Genomic DNA, 25,108 nt, shown 5'->3' on the forward strand with positions numbered 1-25,108 from the left:
TAAAAGTTTAGTGATAATAAATAAATATTAATAAAATTTATAATATTATTATTATAAATATTATATATAAATATTATATGAAATATATTATAATATAATATAAATATAACATAAATATAATATATAAAAATAATATAGTGAAATAAATGGCTCTAAAAGGGTAAATTGCTCTTTTCAATGAGATGGATGAGCTGTTCCAGGAAAGCTGGAAGCCAAGTTGTGAAAGGAAATTAATATCCTAAATGAGATGGACAGCATAACCTTTTCTTTGGCAGGAGTGATTGGGCTTAGAAGTGTGTCTCCAACATGGAAAACAGACAGCCAATAACTGATTGACTTGTGAATGTCTGGGGGTGGACAGCTCCAAGGGCTGGGTGGGATAGCTCTGCCTTCTGCTCTGCCTGGTACTCTGCAGGTCACAAAACACTGTCACCCACAGACTAGGGAGGTGGATAGTGTGGGTGTGACTGTTCCCATTCTACAGTTGAGTAAACTAAGGCCCAAAGTGTTTAAATGATTTTTCCAAGGTCACCCAGATAGTAGATGTGAACGCCAGAAATGAAATCCAGGTCTACATATCTTTCTTCGTTACAGCATAAGTTTACAAAGATGATTTTCAAAGACTGAATCAAGTGGAATGAATTTTAAACAGTCACATCAATAATTACAATAATTATTTTAAGGCTTATATGTTTAAAAAAATGTATAACTTATTCCTGTAGCAGCTCAGTTCCCTACAGTAATTAGGAAAAGCTTGGGATCGAATGCTTCATTAATAGGACTTTTTACCATCTAATAAGAAAGGGATTCAGAACAGCAAGGCTGCTTTGCTCAAGGGCAGCTATTTTTCATACAACAGTCACATAAAGGATTCTCCCAGGAGGCCTGCCTTCCCTCAGAATGAAAGGTCTTGCTTGGCATATGTGTACAGGTTGGTGATAAGCAAATCATCAGGGAAAGGCAACGAGTCTTTATTGCTTAAAAATCTTACAAATCTAATGTTATGGGTTGATTCGTGTCCCCCTAAAGCATATGTTGAAATTCTAAACCCAGGGATCTGTGACTGTGACCTTTTGTGAACATAGGGTCTTTGTAGATCCAGTCAAGTTAAAATGAGGTCATTAAGGTGGGTCGTAATCCAATGTGACTGAAATCCTTATAAGTGGGAAATTTGAACACAGACATGCTGAGAGAGGAAAACAGCATGTGAAGACAGAGATGAACAGAGAGAACACCATGTGATGGTAGAGGCAAGGTGGGAGGGCTGTAACTACAAGCCAAGGAGCACCAAGGATTGACAGTCATGACCAGAAGCTAGGAAGAAACAAGGGAGGATTCTCCCCAGAGCCTCAGAGAGAGCATGGCCCTGTTGACAGCCTGGTTTCAGACTTCTAGCCTCCAGAACTGTGAGACAATAAATTTCCATTGTTTAAGCCACCATGTTTGTGAGACTTTGTAATGGCAGCCCTAGAAAACAAATACATCTTTTAACACACTGTAATCAAGGAAGTTGTCATAAGCAGAGCAAGCACTAGAATAACAACAGACTACAACAAAATGAGCCAGGAGAACAATAAAACTGTGTCTGGAGACTGAAGGTTTGTTACATCCCAAAAAAACAAAGAGCCGGTATAAAACGAGGGTTGTCGCTCAAAACTGAGCAAACACAAAGGCCATATTATGGCTTCTTTTTATTGTTATTATTATGAAATATGGTAGACATATAAACAAATACAGAAAATAATGCAACAAACATCTATGTACCCACAACTCAGTTTAAGAAACGAAAAGACAATTCGAGTTCCTTATTTACCCCCACCCTTCCTTTTCCTTCATCCCCAAAAGTAACCATTTGGGAGCTATGAGTCTGTATAGGTCTCTTGATTTCAGCACATCTGACAGGAAGGCGCCGACTGAATTCTTTTCTGTACTATCATTTCAAGGATATTAGTATAGCAAACAGCCTTAAAAGATAGAGAGAGTGTCCCTCTCTGGAGCAAAGGTCAGGCAGGCATACTGCCCATTATAAAAGATACTTTAGTCCCCTAAGATCATGGTTCCTCTCCTGTAGCACAACTCACCAGTATGCATGTAGCCATCCATCCCGTCCTGTCCACATCATCTTCAGGGTAGTTGGGGGCAAGAGGAACTGATGCTAATATGAAGATGCTCATGGTGCTTACTGTGACTAGGGTACTAAAGTCTTCTGTTTCCAACGCGGGAATTTGTTTCTTCTATCAGTGTTGATGAAACTGTGGCAAGTGGGGTAAATTCTAAGATCCTTCAAATCTTTCAAAACCGTTATCTTAAATTTGGTGTTTATCATTTCCGTGTTGTAAATTTTACCGAAGATGTATATTTAAAAATATAGTATTGTTTTGCTGGCTTACAAAGTTTACATAAATAGAGTCATGCAGTATGTATCCATCAGCAACTGCTCTTTCTCTCAATTTCTCTCAATCATCAGAAATGCTGGATTGTAAATGAGAGAAAGTCATCTGTACTGATCCATTTTTAGCTCATTCATTTTTAACAACCAAATAGCATTTTATTGTATGAATAAAGATTATTTATTCATAGACCTGTTTTTTAGCTTACTTTTGTTGCTATTTAGATTGTTTCCAAATTTTGTTATTGCAACCAGTGCTTGCAGTGAACATTCTAGTTTGTGATTCCTTGTGCATATGTAAGAGAGTAGTTCTTGTGCATAAATTTAGGAGTAGAAATGCTGGATTGTAAAGTGAACTCACCTTCAGCTTTAAGGGATATTGATAACCTGCTCTCTGAGGTGGTTGTACCAAATAACATTTTCATAAACAATATTCAAGTGTTTCTGTTTCTCTACATTCTTGCAAGCAAATGTGGTCATTGTCATAGTTTGAGGCTTTACATTTCTAATGAGTGTAAAGTTTTGGACATCTTTTCACATGTTCTTTGGTCGTTTTTCTCCTCTTCAGTTGCTATTTATATCTTTTACATATTTTTAAGTTGGTTGTTTGTTTTTCTTTTGAGAATAAAAGTTTCTTTACATATTCAAAATACTTATATTTTGTTTTTTATTTATGTAGAAATAACATCTCATGGTCTTGTCTCTTCCCTTCGTGTATGGAGTTTCTACATACAGCTTCCCAGCAGGATAGTATGAGAAATTTAAAGATTTCACAGTGGAATGGTAGGAGAAGCCTATATTTATAGGGATGTTCAGTGGAGCCAGGAATTCAAAATAGTGATGAGAGTATTATCTGATCAAGCATTATGTGCAGTCGATGACACAAGCAGCTTGGGTTGCAGTCATGATTCTCCCATAGTTGAGTATCTTTGGGGAAATCATATCACTTATTCTGTAAATGGAACCTTTCGACTAGATGATCTCCCTGAACACTTTCCCAGATTTAAGGTTCTCTGACACTGTGTCAAAGTCACATGCAACAGGCAGGAAATGGTAGACCTATGTGGATGAGCCCAACTTCACTATAACTTGGGAAGTGACTGACCAGCTTCTCTGTTGTTCTCCCTGACTCCCTCACATGGATAGCCACTTTGTCCTTCATGTGCTCACAGTGCTTTCTCACACTGCTGCTGTACTGTCATCACATTATACTGTTGGTGACAAAACCATTTGTCTCTCTAAGTCAGTGAGCTCCTCAAGAACAAGGTTGCCCTTAGTACATCCCCAGCACCTCCCATAGCTCCTGACTCAGTGAAATGTTTGGTGAGTGACAGAGGGAGCAAGGCAGGATAGGAAGAAGGTATGGAAAGAGGGAGAAAATAAGGAAGGAGAGAGGGAGGGAAGGAGGGAAGAAGTGAAGGAAGGAAAGAACAGAGAATCTAAACACCACCCCAAGATATACACCCAGTGAACATGACAGAGTTACAAAAACAATCACACATTAGGAAAAGGGACCATTTGCAAATACTGCAATAGCTGTTTTATAAGTAGAGTCACTTTTTCAAGATCACAGGAAAACAGTGGTGTGCTTAATAATGGAAACCAATAATCTCTGATTCTTAATCAGATGTTCTGACTAACAGAGCCAACAACCTCATTATGTTAACAAAACCAAACTAGATTTTGAATTAAACTTATTATAATTCTCCTTATGCAATAAAACTATATTACTTATAATTCTGATCTTCTCCCTATTGACATGTTTTCAAAGATTAAAAAGGGAGTCTCTAAGCTTTAAGACCTCTCATATTCATGATTTATATAATATCAGAGATGGGAGTACTTAAATAATTCTTCTCCCTTAGCTGTAATACAATTCTGTAATAAACATAAGAAGAAAACAAGATCTATGAAATAAAAACTGGTCCGTTGTCATAGTAGGGAGAAGCAACAGGAGGGAAAGTCATGGCTCTTAAGAATGGTGTACTGCAAGGTGTCGGGCCATTATGCATGGTCAGTGCCCTGCTCTTCATTTAGTTTTGTCTTTACACGGCTCGCTTCATTGTACCAGCGTAATCCAATTTTCTCAGTCGCACATTAGCTTCTGGAAAGGCAAAGCACATTTTGAATAGGGCTCTTTTATCCTTTCCTGGGGTAATGCATTATCTGTTCATCTTGAAAAACAGCCCAATGTTTTCTATCTCCAACTTTAATATTTTTTTTGCAATTTATTATAATAGTATCTCTGAGTTTGTTTTTATTATAATTAGTAAGATCATTACTAAATAATAAAAAAGTAAGCGGGTTACATGATCCAGACCAGGAATGAAATTAGGGTGTGGAGATGAGCAGTGGATTGGGGACAGCAGGGCAGTGATGCGTCTGTTCTGCTCCTCCCCCAGCAGACCTCCTTCCCGACAGCCCAGACTCAGTACCGCCAGACACCAGCGTCCAGACGTTGATGTATTGCTGACAAATGGGGCACAAACACTACATGGCTTCTTTGAAACCGTACTTCCCAAAGTGTAGGCTCCAATACACATGCATCAGACTCCCCCTACATGCTTATTAAGAATGCATATTTTTTCTGACCAGGCGGTGGTGCAGTGGATAAAGCATTGGACTGGGATGCAGAGGACCCAGGTTTGAAACCCCAAGGTCTCCGCCTTGAGCACAGGCTCATCTGGCTTGAGCGCAGGCTCACCAGCTTGAGCACGGAGTCGCTGGCTTGAGCATGGGATCATAGATATGACTCCACAGTCACTGGCTTGAGCCCAAAGGTCACTGGCATGAAGCCCAAGGTCGCTTGCTTAAGCCCAAGGTCACTGGCTTGAGCAAGGGGTCACTCACTCTGCTGTAGCTCTCCGGTCAAGACACATATGAGAAAGCAATCATTAGACAACTAAGGTGCCGCAACGAAGAATTGATGCTTCTCATCTCTCTCCCTTCCTGTCTGTCCCTATCTGTCCCTCTCTCTGTCTCTTACACCCACACACACACACACACACACAGAGTGCATATTTTAAAGTTCTGTTTGTGATCTGCTAAAAAAGAAATGCTGGGGGTGGACTTGAGGGACCTGAGTACTAAAAAGCACACTAAAGTTTGAGAAGCACTGCCTTAGAATAAATTGTGGGGGGGAAGAATGGAGGGAAATCCCTTCTTGCACTATGGATCGAAGAAGGAAGATGGAGGCTGAATTCTAAGTCAAGAAAGAGGAAGCAAACAAGCCAAGGATGAAGCTTGCCTGGTTCACAGCTTTCCTTAGGTTTATCACAGTTCTGACTACTGTAGATTTAAGCCAGACTAAACTGTGCTCTACAAACATGTATTGTATAATACTGCTGACTGTGTTACAAACCTCAAAAGTGGAACTGCTTCTAAACTAATTCATTCTGTCAGCACTAGAGATGTCAAAGATGAAGTCTGCAGCTTCCTAGAAGAGCCAGGCATGGAAACTAACAGATAAAAACTGATGGTCCACAGTGAGATACCACTTGAACCTCCCCCCACACCCACACACACAGACACACTAGGACGGTTATAATAAAAAAGGCAATAAGAAGTGTTGGCAAGGATGTGGAGAACTTGGAACTCTATACATTGCTGGTAATGTAAATGTGAATGATACACGTCTTTGGAAAACATTTTGGCAGTTCCTCAAAAAGTTAAACATAGTTACTATGTCATCCAGGAATTCTACTCCTAGGTATATACTCAAAAGAATTGAAAACATATGTTCACACAAAACTTGAATACAACTGTTCTTAGCAATATTGTTTGTAATAGCCAAAAAAATGAAACAACCAAAATGTCCATGAACCAAAGAATATATAAATACATGTGGTGTATTTGTATAATGGAATATTATTTAACAATAAAAATAAATAAAGTATCAATACATGCTGTAATATGGAAGAACCCTGGAAACATTATGCTAAGTGAAATAAATCAGATAACCAAAGGACATATATATTATTCCACTTATATGAAATGTCCAGAATTAGGCAAGACAGAAACTGGATTAGTGGTTACCAGGGATTGAGGGAAGGAGATGAGGAGTAACAGCCAATAGGTAAAGGGCCTCCTTTTGGGATGATGAAAATATTCTAGAATTAGTGGTGACAATTACACAGCTCTTGAATACACTAAGTTGTGTAGTATGTGAATTATATCTCAGTTTTTAAAAGGGATAGAAGGAATGTCCAAGAAAAATGTAGTAACTTTGACTACAGGGGGAAAATGGCTTGGGACTGCTTCTAGGACAAGCTCACTTGTATTGCCTTCTACTCACACTCACAACACATCTGACACCAGATGTGGGTTTTCCACATATCAAGCAATTCTTTGGCACTAGCTGCATGTCTTACCATTCAATTCAGCTCTGACACTGCCTACCTGACACCATAGCCCATAGGTTAAGGGTTCAGTCCCACACGAGTGCCCATCTCCAATTTTCAGAATGCCAGTTGCAAGTTCAGGTTGTCACTGATGCTTCTGACCAAGCAGCTATAAATCAGAGGTTTCTTGACAGGAGAATGCCAAGATAAAATTGGTCTCTGAGGAAGTATAGCGATGGGAATAAGAAGACTAGATAGGGTGCCGTCAAGAAGGTTCACAGCAACAAAGAACAGAACACTGAGATTGTCACTGGCAGTGGAGGGGAGGACCTGGATTTGGACAGTATGAAGAAGACAGAACAGTAGAACTTGATGACCTCTTGGTTGAGGAAGCTAAAGAGACAGAATCAAGGATCATTGTTTGGTTTCAGGCTTAGATGCCTGTGTAGTGGGGCTATTCACCAAAGAAAGGACTTCAGAAGAGATTAAAGGCAGGGGTAAAGAGATTCCATTTCTGACAGGTTGCATTTAAAGTGCCTGTGGAGCATCCAGAGCCTAGGAAAGAGGCCTGCCCTAGTGATGAGGTTTTGCCCTAGTGATGGGGTTTTGGCAGCTACCAGCTGCAGCATAATTTCCATGGAAACACATAGAGCGGAGGCACAGGAAGTGTTCCCTTCATAAGCAAGCACTTTTTCTCAGATTAATAAATTACTCCTGGCCTGTTTTAACATTTAAAAATCAAGTTAGCTTAATGAAGGAGAATAATATCAGTGGACCAAAGAGTGTATAATATCCATGCTATTCTGTTTCCACTCAATCTCCATTTGAAACCTTGATAGATATTCAAGGTTTAACTTCAAGATTTTCTTCATTTTCTAATGGAGTTTTCACAAGAACACTAAGGCTTTAATACATTGGAGGGGGGTCTTACATGAGAGATCAGATTTTACTTTTTCTTTTTTACCTTGCCTTCTATTTTGCTCTTCCCATGTTGTCTGTGGTATTGTAAAAACTGAAGGAAAACACCCAAACCATCTAGAGCAGGGGTCCCCAAACTTTTTACACAGGGGGCCAGTTCACTGTCCCTCAGACCATTGGAGGGCCGGACTATAAAAAAACTATGAACAAATCCCTATGCACACTGCACATATCTTATTTTAAAGTAAAAAAATAAAACGGGAACAAATATAACATTTAAAATAAAGAACAAGTAAATTTAAATCAACAAAATGACCAGTATTTCAATGGGAACTATGCTCCTCTCACTGACCACCAATGAAAGGTGCCCCTTCCGGAAGTGCGGTGGGGGCCGGATAAATGGCCTCAGGGGGCTGCATGTGGCCTGCGGGCCGTAGTTTGGGGACCCCTGATCTAGAGCAAGGGTCACAGTTCAATGTCTTGTCTTTAAAAGGCCATAACAATGTTAAATCCTTGGGCTGACTTGTGAATTCTGAAGGAGCCATGGAGCTGCAGATACAGAAACGCATCGCGTCAGGGGTTGATTTATGGCGTGGAACAGGGCAGAGAGAAGAAGGCTCGGTTCCTCTGGTATTTGTTGCTGGGGAAGCATCAAGCCATCTGCTGGGCTCTAAGAAAACATGACAATAACGTTTTGGTTTAAAGCAAAGAATGATTTTCCAAAGTGAAAATAAAGTTTGTCAGCAATTGAGGCTCTTGTAGGTCTTTATTTATTTTTTTAAGATATTTGTATCTGTAGCATTTATATTCAAATAAGAAGGACATTAATAAATTTCCTTTTCTGTCTTGGGCTTATTCTCAAAATCTTGAGCTGACTGCCCACTTCAAACTCTTCAGCTTGCCATTTGAAGCCTTTGTAATTTGGCCTCACCCAAACCACTTAAATCAGATTTTGACGGGTTGGACCTAGGCATCCGTTTTTTTAAAAAATTTTCCCTGGTGATTTGAATGTGTAATCAAGGTTGAGAGCCACTGTGCTTAAAATATCAACAAGGAAAACACAGCTGAGGCATTCAGACTTTCTCTGGTCAGAAGTAAATATGAGAAATTAAAGTTTTTCAGAGCTTCAGGTGGCAGCGATGATATGTGCGTGTGTGCGTGTGCGCGTACGTGCGCGTGTGATGTGCATGACCTCTCTGCGCTGGCCAACAGGTAACCGCCGTGCGGGTGTATGTGAACAGCTCTTCGGAGAACCTGGACTACCCCGTCCTGGTTGTGGTTCGCCAACAGAAAGAGGTGCTGTCCTGGCAGGTTCCTCTGCTCTTCCAAGGACTGTAAGTGGGTCTTTTCCTAGACAACTTCACCATATTGGTTTCTTTCAATGGCCAAGTGGGTTTCTTCCGTAGTGAAATGAGAAATCTGACATTTGGAATGTGGACATGTTATGCATACTCAGTGCAAACACTGGTTGTGGTACATACCCTGACGTGTTCAGCTCTGTTCAATTTCCATCCCCTTTGAACAACTCTGCCTAGATTTGTAGCACCTGGAAGAACTTTTATCATTTTAATTCTATTCAGAACTAAATAAATGTTCTATAGCTCTTGATTGGTTAGTGGGTCATCCACTGAGGTCCAGGCCAGGCCCAGCAGTCAACTTATGTAAGTAACACGTCCACCGTTCTCCAAAATGCTCAGCAAGTATGCATTCTTCACTCTATAACATTTATTGAGCACTACTAGGTCATAGGTGCTGGAGATACAACAGTGGGAGGAAAAAGCCCCACCCTTGTCGAATTTATATATTTTTTTCATAGTGGAAACTATACAGGGCACTATAGGACTATATAAAAACAAAACAAAAACAAAAGAAGCAGAGGGCATTCAGACATGGATGTATGGTATATGTTAACTGTTTTTAAAGGTTGAGGTATTTGAGAGTTAAAATGCTGGCTTGGACTTTGGGCTTTCTTTATATTCCATTTAGCAAAAGCTTGAAGAATGGAAAAATAGAATCACTTGGTTGTTTTATCAGGACAGGTTCCCTTTTATAAATTGACATTTTGCTCACTAGATTAGGAAGATGGTTTAGTGTAACACAGTCACCTCCTAAGTGAACTGGTCAGCACTAAAAGACCTCACATCCCTGGTATTATGTCATAGAGCTCTATGCCAAAAACACTGCCTCTAAAATCACTATCAGTAGGACCAGTGTGGAATGTGAAATATAAGGCCTTGAAAACAAAGTTGGGGGGAAGTGAGATGCAATGAGCTTCTTCCCCTACCTGTTCACTGAGCCTCTCTCTCTCTCTCTCTCTCATTCTGGATGGCTTTTCCCTCCATTGGCTGCTACAGACACCAGAGGACCTACAACTACCAGGAAGTGAGCCGTACCTTATGTCCCTCAGAAGCGACCAATGAAACAGGACCACTGGAGCAACTGATATTTGTAGATATAGCATCCATGGCACCCCTGGGTGCCCAGTACAAACTGCGGGTTACCAAGATCAAGCACTTCCAGCTACAGTAAGCAGGACTCCCTGGGCCTTTCTCCGTTCATGCATCTGGTCCTCCTGTGCTTGCGCGTGCTCAATCCAGCTTCCTGCCTTAAAGAGCAACACTCTAGAAGGAAATTATCTACTTGGCATATTGTCTTAGCACCTTCTGAGCTCCCCTGCTCACAGCTGGGAGCTCAGTTCTGTGCACTAGGGAGGCAGTAGGGGACACGGGCAGAGAGGAAGGGCGGTTGGCCTCAGAGGTGTGTCTGTTCTCAGGGGTCTGGGGGCGGGCCCTGTCCTGTCTGCAGTCCAAGCGGGAGTCACTGGGGACTGCGGACTTTGTATTGCTCCCCAACATCACTCTCCTGAAGGAAGCTTTGGTTTTGTTTTAAGGAAGACCTTAAATTATTTTTTTCTATTCTTATTGCTATTCCAGTTTTCTCCTTCCAGGTTAAGAATGTAGATAGAAAATAATACGTTATGTGGTTTTATTCTTTGTGCAAAAACTAATGACTGGTTTCTCCTTCTCCTAGCACTACCATTCTTTGTGACAAAATCAGCTGGGATACACCATCTCAAATTGTTTTTATTAGAACTAGAGTACAACAAATTTAGTTTGGTGGCATTGTCCCCAAGGGGTTTGTTCTAGTCCTAAATTTACTCTGTAAAACATTGTGTAAATCTGTTGGAAAATTTAAACAGAAAGGCTAGCTATTCCTAATAAGGCCAGAAACTCCAGGGACCTTTCTGCATTATCCAACCCTAAGCTCAAGGCTGTTTAAGGATTCAAACTATTTATTGACCCCTCGATGTTTTGAATAAAGTTTAAATGAAAATACAGGGTGGGGCAAAAGTAAGCTTACATTTGTGAGTACATGAAACACAGTTTATTCTTGTGTTATTTATTAATTATTGTATTTTCCTATGAACAACTGTAAACCTACTTTTGCCCCACCGTGTAATGTTAAATTGGTTATATTCAAATTAGAATTTGTACTCATCAAAAGCATCATTAGGAGAATGAAAAGCTGAGCAATAAACTAGGAGAATATATTTCCAACATACATAATGACAAAAAGCTCATCTGCAAAATCTATAAAGAATTTCTACAAATCAACAAGAAAAAAATAGGCAAACTCCTGGTTGCTGCACCCATTTACCACCTACCTTTCTGTGGCTCTGGCTTCTAGTGGGCAAGAACCTTGTAGCCTTGGAGTCTGGGCACTGCTCTGGGGTGGTTGGCACTCTGAGGTGTGCAAGTCTGTCTGTCCAGACACAGGTCCAGAGTCAGCTTCATGGGAACAAATAGGTTTTCTTAGACAAAAATGAGGCACTCTTAGGAGCAGAAACTATACTTGAGAAAACAGTTGAGACCTGGACCTCTCACTAGAACTTTGGGGCAGAGAAGGAAGAGTCTCAAAAGGGTAGTCAATGTTCATATTTACCCAGTGGGTGGGGCAGAGATATATACGCATAATATAAATGCACTCAAATATGCCAAGTAAAGACATGGAATGTAAAGTGGGATTTAAAAAAAAGACAACTAAGTATATGTTGCTTACAAGAGCGCAACCTTAAATAAAAGAACCTATAAATGTTGTAAATGGCCCTGGCCAGATAGCTCAGCTGGTTTGAGCATTATCCTGAAGTGCAGAGGTTGCCAGTTCGATCCCCAGTCAGGGCACATGCAAGAGCAGGTGGATGTTCCTGTCTCTCTCTTTCCCTCTCTTCCTTCCTCTCTCCCTAAAATCAATATTATAAACACTTTTTTAAATATTGTAAATAAAAAGATAGTAAAAGATACTGACACTAACTAAAAGAAAGTTGGTGTAATATACCAATATTATACAAGATATTCCTTAATGCAAGATGCATTATTAGCAATAGAAGAACATTTTATATTTCTAAAAGAATCATTCACTAAGAAAACAAATTTAAACTCTAAATTTGTATGCATCCAGTAACATCAGTTCAATAAAAAAAAAAATTACAGAATGAAAAGAACTGGATAAATCCACATTCTCTGTGGGAGACTTTTCTACAGCTGATAATATAAGCAGACCAAAAGGTTTTTTGGTTTTTGGTTTTTGTTTGTTTTTAGTGAGAAAAAGAGGCAGACAGACAGACAGGTTCAAACAGACAGGAAGGGAGAGAGATGAGAAGCATCGACTCATAGTTGTAGCACCTTAGTTATTCATTGATTGCTTTCTCATATGTGCCTTGATGAGGGGAGGCTTCAATTGAGCCAGTGACCCCTTGCTCAAGCCAGCAACCTTGGGCTTAAGCCAGCAACCATGGGGTCATGTGTATGATCCCATGCTTAAGCTGGGGAACCTATGCTCAAGCCCAATAAGCCTGTACTCAAGCCAAGCCTGTACTCAAGCCATCAACCTCGGGGTTTCGAACCTGAGTCCTCAGCATCCCAGTCCAACACTCTATCCACTGCACCACCACCTGGTCAGACCAAACCAAAAGTTTTAAATCTGTATATATATATACAGTAACTAGCTAGAACAAGCATTGGCAAGCTATAGTTCACAGGCTGGCCACAAGTTTTTGTAAATAAAGTTTTATTAGGATACATCCCTACTCCTTTATTTACAAATTTTCTATGACTGCTTTCATACTATAATGACAAAGCTGAATAGTTGGAACAGAGTAAAATAATTACTCTCTTGCCCTTTAAGAAAAGGTTTGCCAACTTCTGATATAAAAGAGAAAACATGATTAACAAATTAAAATGAATTAATGTGTTTAGAGAACTGCATCCCAAAATGATAGCATGCTTAACCTTTTCATGTGCACGTGCAACATTTTCCAAAATTGCCAACTTCTAATGCATATATTGATAAATTTCTAAGGACTGAAATCCTTTATATGAAATTGAGATAGAAACCAACCACAAAATGACATATAAAAATCAATTAATTACTTCTAAATAACTTATGAGTCAAAGAAAAAATCTCAATGAAAATTAGAAGATATTTTGAACAAATGATAATGAAAATATGACATATTTAAATTTCCAGGATAGAATCTAAAGCACTTCTTGAAGAAAATATATAGTTTTAAATGCATAAGTCAGAAAAAAAGAATGGCTGAAAATCAGTGTGTCAAGTATCCATTTCGTGAAGTTGGAAAAAGAATTAAAACTAAAACTCAAAGAAAATAAAAGGAAGTAATAAAACAAGAGCACAAAAATGAAATAGAAAACAAATCCCCACTGGACAAAATGAACCAAACCACAAGTTAATTATTTGAAATAAGTAGTATTTTTACACCTTTTATATTATTATTGATTTTAATTTATTATGTTTACATAGATTCAAGTGTCGCACCGTATACATCCCCCACCCCCATGTTCCCCTCAACATCCCCCTTCCTCCTTCCCCCCAACGCCCTCCCTCCTTCTCCCCAGGATTTGCTTTTCTGCTCTCTATAACACTGTGTTATTTATATATAATTTCACTAATCTCTTTCCCTTCTCTGATCGCATCCTCTCATCCCCTTTCCCTCTGTCCACTTTCCCTCTGGTCCCTTTGATCCCTCCTCTGTCTCAATTCCGTTCCTCAGTTCACATTGTTCATTAGATTCCTCAAATGAGTGAGGTCATATGATATTTTTCTTTCTCTGCCTGGCTTTTTTTTTTTTTTTTTTCATTTTTCTGAAGCTGTAAACAGGGAGAGACAGTCAGACAGACTCCCGCATGCGCCCGACGGGGATCCACCCGGCACGCCCACCAGGGGCGACGCTCTGCCCATCCTGGGCGTCGCCATGTTGCGACCAGAGCCACTCTAGCGCCTGAGGCAGAGGCCACAGAGCCATCCCCAGCGCCCGGGCCATTTTTGCTCCAATGGAGCCTCGGCTGTGGGAGGGGAAGAGAGAGACAGAGAGGAAGGCGCGGCAGAGGGGTGGAGAAGCAAATGGGCGCTTCTCCTGTGTGCCCTGGCTGGGAATCGAACCCAGGTCCTCCGCACGCTAGGCCGACGCTCTATGCCTGGCTTATTTCACTTAGCATAATAGTTTCCAGTTCCATCCATGTTGTCGCAAAAGGTAAGATTTCCTTTTTTACAGCCACATAGTATTCCATTGTGAGTATGTACCTACTGCTTTTTAATCCACTCGTTCACTGACAGACACTTGGGCTGTTTCCAGATCTTGGCTATTGTAAACAATGCTGCCATAAACATGGGGGTGCATTTCTTCTTTTGAATCAGTGATTTGGTATTCTTAGGATATATTCCTAATAGTGGGACAGCTGGGTCAAATGGTAGTTCGATTTTTAATTTTTTGAGGAATCTCCATACTGTTTTCCACAGTGGCTGCACCAGTCTGCATTCCCATCAGCAGTGCAAGAGGGTTCCCTTTTCTCCACATCCTTGCCAGCACTTATTGTGTATTGTTTTGACTGGTGTGAGGTGATATCTCATTGTGGTTTTAATTTGCATTTCTCTAATGATTAGGGATGTTGAACATTTTTTCACCTGCCTATTGGCCATCTGTATGTCCTCTTTGGAGAACTGTCTATTCATTTCTTTTGCCCATTTTTGATTGGATTGTTTATCTTCCTGGTGTTGAGTTTTACAAGTTCTTTATAAATTTTGGTTATTAAGCCCTTATCAGACGTATTGTCAAAAATGTTCTCCCATTGTGTGGTTTGTCTTTTTATTTTGTTCATATTGTCTTTAGCTTACACCTCTTTTTTAAAAAAATTAAAATTAGGCATAACACTTAAACAGATACTTTATCAAAGAAGCTATCTAAATGATCCAAAAACAATGTTACTAGATATCAGCAATACAAATTAAAACAATATGAGATTTCACTTCAACTACCAAATTGCTATAATTTGAGAAAACAGACAATGCAGTTCAACCACTCCTAGTAATATACCCAACTCCTAGGTATGTGACTGTGATATTTATTTAACAGAATACTACACAACAATAAAAATGAAAAAACAATTGTTATACCTGGAAACATGAAAAAATTTCACAAACATGATGTTGAGGTAAAGAAGCCAGACAAAAGGAATCCATACTGTTTGATTTCTTTCTTTCTTTTCCTTTTTCTAACATTTTTTTTTAGATGAGAGGAGAGGTGACAGTGAGGCAGACTTCCACATGCACCCCTACCAGGATCCACTCAGCACCCCCCTCCAGGCCAATGCTGGAATACCAAGCTATTTTTAGCACCTAAGGCTGATGCATTTCAACCAACCAAGCCATCCTCAGCACCTGGGGCCACACTTGAACCAATCACTCAAACCAATTGGCCACTGGCTGCAGGAAGGGGAGAGGAAAAGAAAGGAGAGAGAAGCCAATGGTCGCTTCTGTGTGCTGTGACCAAGAATCGAACCCAGGACATTCATACACCTGGCTGATGCTCTATCCACTGAACCACTGGCCAGGGCCTGGTTGATTTCTTTTATGTGAAGTGTAAAAACAGGCAAAGCAATTCTGTAATTTAGAAGTCAGGAGAGTGGTATCTTTAGGAAGGAAAAAGGAAGTACATGGTTATGTTTGCCTAGTGAGAATTCATTCAGATATGTGCTTATGACTTATGCATTTTTCTATTTGTGTTATACTTCAATAATTTTTTATTAAAAATCAGAATATTTAAACATAGTATATACTACTTTTTTTCAGCTTATTTTCTGATCAGAATATTCTGTTCTATTATAAAGTGTTTGAAGGCAATTTAGAAAGAAGTCTGTAGCCAACAGAGGTGCTAATAGGAATCAAATGTTTATCTTGGTCTTCTCTACACCCCCTGACAGTATATACCCAAAGAGACAGATGGGCAGATGGATGAATGAATAGCCAGAAGGATAGAGAATTAGTCATAGCATTTTTTTCAAGTCCTCCCTTAATTTTGGCATAGAAAAAAATGACATGGTAATTCAAGAGCAAAGAACCACCTCCTACCCCTAAAAAAAGGCAGGAAAAGATTTTTCTGGTGGATAAGATCTACCCAGCTCAATTAAATCAGAGTATCTAGGCAAAAGGCTTGAACATTAATATATTTTTTCTTAAAGTCTCCTAGGTGATTCTGCTGTGCAGCTGTAAGTGAGCACTACTACCTTTAAGCAGTTTCTAAATATTGTGCTTACACTGAATTGTTTTAATAATTAAATCTATTTATGCTATTAAACAATATGAGAATTCATGGTTATACATTTGGAAGAGGTAACAGCATATTACTTGATCTGTTCCAACTTTCCGCCTTGCCTTTACTAATTAGTTTCTGTGACTTTGACCTGTCACTATCATCTGATGGCAGGGTACTTAAATTCTAGGGTCAGTTTTCTTTGCAGTTATTAGACTCTTTGGAGAAGTGAATTCTGTGAAACTAAAGTCATAAGGTCACAACTCTGTGAAAGTGTTAATGAATGATATGCATGCAGGTGTAACTGCAAATCTATTCCCTCACATTGTTTTCTGCTTCCACCTCTTGCAATGTGACTTGACCTCAGGAATCAGACTTTCATCAGACTATTTCAAAACGCACCATTAACTGGGGCTTTAAGGGAATAAGAAGCCTAAGAAGAGATGGTAACTGAGATAAGTATCTCCACCTCCCTGGCACTGGATTGTCCTATACAAGCCTTGCTGGTGACCCAGAAATCCAGAGGATGATGGTAAAAAGGAAAGAGCTGAGGATTTTAGTGAGATCTGGATTCTAGGTATTGAGAGAAATGCTGAAGAATTAACTCAAACTTTCTAACATTGCAGTTTCTATTGTGTGTTTTGAGTGGAAGACTAGAAGGTATATGAAACACATTCTAGGACTTTTTTTTTTTTAGACACACAAGTTTTTAAAATGTAAGAACTTTGGGGAATCTAATCTACTCACCCCATTTTTACAGCTGAGCAAACTGATGTCCAAAGAAGTTAAGTATTGTACTTGTCCAAACTCACACAGCTAGAAAAGGCACAATCAACACTAGTTTCTAATTCTGACTCCCAGTTCTGAGCTCTTCCTGCTGTAACATTCTGTTCCTACTTGCTGTTTAAAACTGTCCTCACAATTTTTATGTTGCCCTAAGTATGTTTTTGAAGTCCATAAAACATTTTTTTTGTATTTTTCTGAAGTTGGAAACGGGGAGGCAGTCAGACAGACTCCCGCATGCGCCCGACCGGATCCACCCGGCACGCCCACCAGGGGGCGATGCTCTGCCCATCTGGGACGTTGCTCTGTTGCAACCAGAGCCATTCTAGCACCTGAGGCAGAGGCCATGGAGCCATCCTCAGCGCCCAGGCCAACTTTGCTCCAATGTGCAAAACATTTTATTTAAATCCAGCTTTAAGAATAAAATTCTGCCTTATAGCATTACTCCCTGACATCGATCTATCCCCTACCCACCTCCACACACATACTCACAACTTAGCCACCACCCGTTTCCCCAAACTCCAGGGTGCTGGTGTGTTGCTGAGTGTGAAGTTGCAGATGGAGGCTGGAGAAGCAGGCAGCACCTGACCAGGTGATGGGAGGAGTTTAGAAGGGGTGTTAACAAATTTAGGCAGTTGTCTAAATTGTGATGGTTGTATAGAGAATGGATTTAAAGAGTACAAGACTGGATGCAGAAAAACTAGAACACTGATGTTCAAGATAAATAAGCTCTGGAAAGATGAACTGAAGAATTTGGAAGTCAAATAGACAAAACTTGATTGGATGTGAAGAGTAAGTGGAATGAGAGAGCCGAAGACGACCTTCTAATTTGTAGACGGTGGCACCACTAAGGGAAAATGAGGATTCTGAGGAGGGAAGGAAGACATGGTGAGTTCACTGTGGTACATGTGAAACTTGAAGTACAGATATCCAGCAGGGTATTGATAGACACCGCCATGATGCTCAAGAGAAAGGTCTGAGTTACAGAGAGCAGTCTGAGTAGAAGTGCTTCAGGAAGGCTCATCCACATAATGGCTGAGGCAGAGTTTTAGGACATAGGATGGGACAGTAAGCAGAACCCACTCCTTGCTGTTTGAGATCTTGTATGAATCACTAGGAAGTTTATACTTTACCTTTTAAATTATGGAAGCCACTAAAAGAGTTTGAGCAATAGAGTAACATGAACAGATATGATTTTAAAAATGACTTTGTGTCAATGTGGAAGATGAACTGGAGAGAGGAGAGGATAGGACAATCAAAAGTTATTTGAATAGAGGAGAATAAAAATTATTAGAGCCTTAACAGATTATGGCAGTAACAAAGTTTTAAAGGGGAAAAAAGAGTCAAGTAATATATATGAGAATAATTTACAAATTTAACAAATATATATGGCAGAATAAAAAAATATAATCCTACCTGAGTACTTGCAACCTTCAACCCTGAAGATCTACATAGGGTCTGACCAGGCGGAGGCAGTGAATAGAGCATTGAACTGGGATGCAGCTGACCCAGGTTCGATACCCTGAGGTCACCAGCTTGAGCATGGGCTCATTTGGTTTGAGTACGGCTCACCAGCTTGAGCGCATGGTCGCTGGCTTGAGTATAGGATCATAGACATGATTGCATGGTCACTGGCGTGAGCCCAAAGGTCGCTGACTTGAAGCCCAAGGTCACTGGCTTGAGCCCAAGGTCGCTGTCTTGAGCAAAGGGTTACTTGCTCTGCTGTAGCCGCTCAGTCAAAGCAATTAATGAATAACTAAGGAGCCACAATAAAAAATTGATACTTCTCATCTCTCTCCCTTCCTGTCCCTCTCTCTTTCTCTGTCACACACAAAAAGAGTCTACATAGGGATCTTGAGTCTCTTTTGAGAGAGAATTCTGAGGAAGATAGCTTACCATGCTGTGAGAAATAGTTTTATTTGTTTTTGTTTTTTGAGTAAGTGGATGAGTGAAGAAGTTTTTAAACCATTTTGTTCTGTCATATAAACACTCTTTGGTATTTTGGGGTAGACTATGTAATGCTTTACATTACTTTTTAAATTTTTTTCTTGTTAAATGCTATGTTAGGCAAAGACAATGCTTCAGGTGGGAGCAGGTACATCCAGGTTACTTTCATACCACTAGAATCAATAAGACTTGGTGATCAATCAAATGGGAAGTAACCAAAATGGAGGAATCAAAGATGACTATAACAATGATGTCTAAAGTCTGGTGAGATTTACTGACAAAGAGACATAGTGGGTCAGGATCAGAGAAATAATAGAACCTTGTATTTTGATCATATGGAGTTTGAGGTGCTGAGAGACAGTCAAGGGCAAGAGCCCAGCAGGCAATTAGTCTTAGCCTGGAGCTCAGGAGATAACCCTGGACATGGTTGGACATCAAGACTTGAGACTTACTAGCATTTTTGTGGTTTATGTGGCAACTGAATATATATATATGATTTTTTTATGTTGTTGAATATATATATGAAAATATATATGGCTAAGGAAAATAAGGAGATCAAAAACAGGACTGTGGATAACACTGTCATTCTGAGAAACAGGAACTATAGAAAGCTGAGTAGGCATAGCCAGAGAGGTGCCAGAAAACCCAGGACAGCAGGTGTCACAGCCCACGGCAGGAAAGAGTTTCAAGACAGTGTCAGGTGTCACAGGTAAAGTCACTGGACTTAGCAGTTAGAGAGGTGACTGTTAAAGGCAAATTTAGGGGAATGGTGAGAAAAGGATCCTAATATGTTTTAAGACAGAAAAGGACCCCAATAGCAGAGGGAAGAGGGAAGAATGAATAATAGGTGAGAGCAGTACACTCTTAGAAGAAGCTGGTTTGTAAAGGAGAGGGAAGGTATAGAAGAAGGACATCAAAGGAGGGAAATACAAGGAAAAGGGGGGACATTTTTTCTGGGTGTTTTTGTTATTTATTTTTAAAATGGTTGAGACTAGAGTATATTTATAAGCCCAGGAGTAGAAAGGCAGATAAAATTTATAGGAGAGTTGGATTTTGTAGAAGCAAAGCCCCAGAGAGAGGAAGAAAAGGTAGGATATCCAATCCATACTTGGACTAAAGCAGTAGAGTGGAGGCTCACAAAGGACCCCAGCATTGGCGGAAGGGGCGGGTAAAGCGAAGGGGGTTCATGACAGATGGCAGGAAGTAGATAACAGGAAATGATATTCTGAAATTCGTAGTCCAAGTGAACCATAGGGTGTAAGTTCCTTCAACAACATAGTGGGGATATAGAATGCCTTCTCTGATCTGTGATAAGGGTTTGTCATCATCAAGTAGATTATATGCTGTGAATTCACCGTCCTCTCTGGTACTTACCTCCAAAACCACTTAGCTTTTGTCCTTGCCTCTCTTGGATTTACCCTTTTGTCCCACCCCTCTTTCCTTTCCTTCTGCTTTATTACTGTCCCGTTCATACCACTCCTCTCTGTCTTCCCCAGGAGCCTCTCTCCTTCCTCAGTCTGGTCTGCACACCCATCTCTCCTGGCTCCCTTTGTTCCTTCTCTCTTCCCCTCTTCTTCAAACTAGCCAAAACAAGGAAACTAAGCCAGTTTTCAGTTTTCTTATATTTATTGAATTAAACGTTTGTTTCCTGTGTTTAAAACAAATAGCATGAAGTTCTTATACTTCTTTCTATAAAATTAAAGGCGCACATACGTCTTAATTGTCTTTGTTCTGTTAATGATCATTGGTAAAATAAACCTTCCGTACCTCTGTCAGAGCTGATGGGAAGGAAGCAGAACTTTTCGTGTGTAATAGACATGGTGTTTATTTGGCACACACTTGTGACTCCATGAGAAAAAGAGGACTTAAATGTGACAGTCTTAAAGAAAACAGTAGGTCTTAAATGTTTGGATGTGTCTTACTAGTAAAGAAAAAATAAATAACGGGGGGAAAAAAAAACTCAGAAAATTCATCCTGAGGTCCACACATCCCATTACAACTGAAATTCAAGTGATAGGGGAGAATAAAAAACAAATTCTCAGCCAAAGAAAACTGGTCGCTTCTGGAAATTTCATGCTATCTGTTGATAGCCAGAAAAATCAGCGTCCTTTTTGTTCCCCTGACCTAGCAATGAACAGAATTGTTGCCCTGGTAACAGCAGGTAACACTCCCCACTCTAAGAGGACGCTACCTAGCCACACCCAACACTGGGTTCTCTGGCCGTGGCATCTCGGGAGCACACACCCAATTGGATTTGACACTGACTTTGGTTCTTGGAGTGCCCTCAGATCACAAGTTTTCAACTGTGCTTCGGCATCGTCAGCACTGACGATGATTTCTGTTGAGAGGGAATATGTAATAATTGCATCCAGCCCTGGGTGGTTGGCTCAGTGGTAGAGTGTCAGCCCAGCATGTGCATGTCCCGGGTTCAGTTCTAGCCAGGGCACATAAGAAGAGCAAACATCTGCTTCTTCACCCCTCCCCCTGCCCCTTCTCTCTCTGCCTCTGTCTCTATCTCTATCTCTCTTCGCCCGCAGCCCTGGCTCAATTGGTTCCAGCGCATTGCCCTGAGGCACTGAGAATAGCTCCGTTGGGCCCCCCCCCTTAAGGAGCTAAAATTAGCTTGTTTTGAGCATGGCCCCAGATGGGCAGAGCATCAGCCCCAGACAGGTTGCCAGGTGGATCCCTGCACGTGTGGGAGTCTGTCTATCTCCCCTCCTCTCATTTGGAAAAGAAGAAAAAGAAATTGCATCCATTGCTAAATTCTAAGCCCAGTCTGCCAGCAGCCTAAATTATTGGTCTTTAACTTTAGAAATAGTGCTTATATTTTATGACTTTAAACAACACTTCCAATTATAAACTTCTTACTTAAAGGCTTTGATGTGCCTTTTCTAAAGGGATCTTTATTTTTATTTTTATTTTTTTGTATTTTTCTGAAGTTGGAAACGGGGAGGCAGTCAGACAGACTCCCACTTGCGCCCGACCGGGATCCAATCGACATGCCCACCAGGGAGCAATGCTCTGCCCATCTGGGGCGCCGCTCTGCTGCGACCAGAGCCACTCTAGCGCCTGAGGCAGAGGCCATGGAGCCATCCTCAGCACCCAGGCCAACCTTGCTCCAATGGAGCCTCGGCTGCAGGAGGGGAAGAGAGAGACAGAGAGGAAGGAGAGGGAGAGGGATGGAGAAACAGATGGGCGCTTCTCTTGTGTGCCCTGGCCAGGAATCAAACCCGGGACTCCTGCACGCCAGGCCGATGCTCTACCACTGTGCCAACCTGCCAGGGCCTCCAAAGGGATCTTTAATAAAATTGTTTAAAAGTATTTCATTTTTATAAAAGGAAAATTAGAAGTAGAGAGAAAGACTCTTTAGAGAGCACCAGGCTATAAATAAAGTTATGCCCCAGAAGTAAGTTCAAGTTAAAATTCCAAGGAGTTCAGGTTCAGATTCCCAGACGTACAGGCCACATTGGAAGGGTGGGGGCATGCTATTCCCAGGTTTGAACATTGAGAGTGTGCGGTAGGTTTGTGTGAGTGATCACCATGGCTCCAGAAAGAATAAAAGGCCAAAGAATCCCTTACAAAACTGTGAGAACCAGACTTGTCTTTGTGTTTTCCAGCCTCTTGGACTTTTCACATACGTTCATTCCAGACAGCACTGTATGCGACAAATGTATGTTCCCGCCTGCTCCTCAGCCTCTCCCTTTCCTCAGTGCTGGCTCATTGCCATCTTTCACAGAAGAAGGAAAGTAACTAATAAAACCATTCACAGTGAATTACTAACTGGAGAGAAAATAACTCCATAATATTCATTTGGTGTTGTTTGCTATTGACTTTTGAAGGCACTTTTGCCTTTGGATTCTCTTAAGATTTTATAATCAGCCCTGGCCGGTTGGCTCAGTGGTAGAGCGTCGGCCTGGCGTGCAGGGGTCCTGGGTTCGATTCCCAGCCAGGGCACACAGAAGAAGCACCCATTTGCTTCTCCACCCCTCCCCCTCTCCTTCTTCTCTGTCTCTCTCTTCCCCTCCCGCAGCCAAGGCTCCATTGGAGCAAAGATGGCCCGGGCGCTGGGGATGGCTCCTTGGCCTCTGCCCCAGGCGCTAGAGTGGCTCTGGTCGCGGCAGAGCGACCCCCCCCCCAGGGGCAGAGCATTGCCCCCTGGTGGGCAGAGCGTCGCCCCCTGGTGGGCGTGCCAGGTGGATCCCGGTCGGGCGCATGCGGGAGTCTGTCTGACTGTCTCTCCCGGTTTCTAGCTTCAGAAAAATACAACCCCCCCCAAAAAAAAAGATTTTATAATAAATAGGAAAAGAGATCCTGAAGGCAATGCCTAAACCAAAGAGGACAAAATCTTGGAGGTAAATTTCAGCAGGTGTGGCAGACAATTGGAGAAATGCTTGAGGACAGGAAGAGCACATTCCTATCCCTAGGGACCCTCCCATGGTCACCACATTTTTTTAAATGATCTTTGGCCATGGATACCTCAATATTATTTTGAAGTGTTATCTTCTTTGTCCAAAAGGACGTCAAATCTTCTTTTCCTCTCCCAGTCCACTTCTGACAACTAAACCCCTGTGATTGACTATAAAATTTTAAGATAATTCAAAGACCCAAGTGTCTACAAAAGTAAACTAAGTAGTTAGTTGTATAGGTATGACTTCATGGGCATTTAAAGACATAAAATTGACTCCCTCCCTAATTTGGTCATTCTTGAGAGTTGAAACCACCAAATTTCCATGCAGTTTACTTTGTAAGTTTGATGAGAACAGACCTCCCTTCACAAAGAATAAGACTTTCTTTGAGCCTGACCAGGCAGTGGCACAATGGATAGAGCATCAGACTGGGACGTGGAAAACCCAGGTTCGAAGTCCTGAGGTCATAGGCTTGAGCACACTCACCAGCTTGAGCGCAAGGCCGCTGGCTTGAGTGTGGGATTATAGACATGACTCCATGGTCGCTGGCTTGAGCCCAAGGTCACTGGCTTGAGCAAGGGGTCACTCACTCTGCTATAGCTATTCCCCCCTTCCCCCAGTCAAGGCACATATGAGAAAGAAATCAATGGACTACAGTACTAAGGAGACTAAGGAGCCACAACAAAGAATTGATGCTTCTCATTCTTCTCCCTTCCTGTCCGTCTGTTCCTATCTGTCTGTCTCTCTGTCTCTCTCTCTGTCTCTGTCATACACACAAAAACAGACTTTCCTTGCATGTAGTTTAAGATGGTTTTCTTTTAAAGAAATAATTTTTACTTGCTAACTTATTGTTTTTCCCTCACTTTCCCCTCTTCCACTTACTGTTCTCAGGACAAATGTTGCCATTCACTTCACTGCCAGCCCCTCTCAACCTCAGGTAAGTGAAGGTTGTCAAGGTTATAATTCTACTATTAGTGTTACTCAAAGAAACTATGGTAACAGGTAGAGTCTGCATGTGCTATTACCCTTCATATTTCACAACTTAAGATGTATTTGTATTTTGGGAATGTTATTGATGTTACTAGGATTTTAGACACAAGATTTAATCTTATCAAGTGAATAATTGATGTGGAATGGCAGGCATATTTCTTTGTAGATATTTCTTGGCTCAACTTTCATTCAGCAGATTATGTGCCTACTATGTACCAAGCAGTGTTGAACTGTACTAGGAGTTGGGAATAGCAGGATGAAGAAGATAAAGATTCAACTTCTGTCCTCATGGACCTTTTGTAATTGAGATAGGGGTGGGGAAACAGGAAATGGAAGGTCAACACTAAACAGATACACAAATAATTAATTGACCTGGAGATACAATAAAATAAAACAGATTTTAATTTTTACAGTGTTGTGAATGGAATAAATTAGTTTCTCTTGTATAAAAAGAGAACAGGCTCAATGAAAAAAATTATAATAAGAATTAAATATTTGTGTCCATTGAATCATAATAATACACAGAATAAATACATGAAAACCTTGATTATTCAGGCTGCTCTTCTGGTGACATTTCTAGCTGCCTTCTTTTTTTCCTCTCATGACTTCTGAAAGAATAAAGTTTATGCAATAGTTTAAAACAGATTTATTTAATGTCTTGATATTTATTGTAAATCTTCTGCAGGCTGTAATACACTTTTAGTCATAAATGGCTAGTTAATTTTTGCTT

At 40.7% G+C, this 25,108-nt stretch overlaps 1 protein-coding gene across 4 annotated transcripts in view; it reads left to right on the forward strand.

The window, feature by feature from the left end:
• The window catches only part of SIDT1 (SID1 transmembrane family member 1), a 106,280-nt gene that overhangs the window by 23,567 nt on the left and 57,605 nt on the right, over window positions 1–25,108 (forward strand). For all 4 annotated transcript variants that reach the window (XM_066347292.1, XM_066347291.1, XM_066347289.1 and 1 more), the window contains exons 2-4: window positions 8,860–8,981; window positions 10,002–10,172; window positions 24,280–24,325. In XM_066347292.1, coding sequence (XP_066203389.1) covers window positions 10,111–10,172; window positions 24,280–24,325 — 108 coding nt within the window. In that variant the 5' untranslated portion in view covers window positions 8,860–8,981; window positions 10,002–10,110. The remainder of the gene's footprint in view (window positions 1–8,859; window positions 8,982–10,001; window positions 10,173–24,279; window positions 24,326–25,108) is intronic.

Source organism: Saccopteryx leptura, chromosome 8, assembly GCF_036850995.1.
Source record: "Saccopteryx leptura isolate mSacLep1 chromosome 8, mSacLep1_pri_phased_curated, whole genome shotgun sequence".
Classification (NCBI taxonomy): domain Eukaryota; kingdom Metazoa; phylum Chordata; class Mammalia; order Chiroptera; family Emballonuridae; genus Saccopteryx; species Saccopteryx leptura.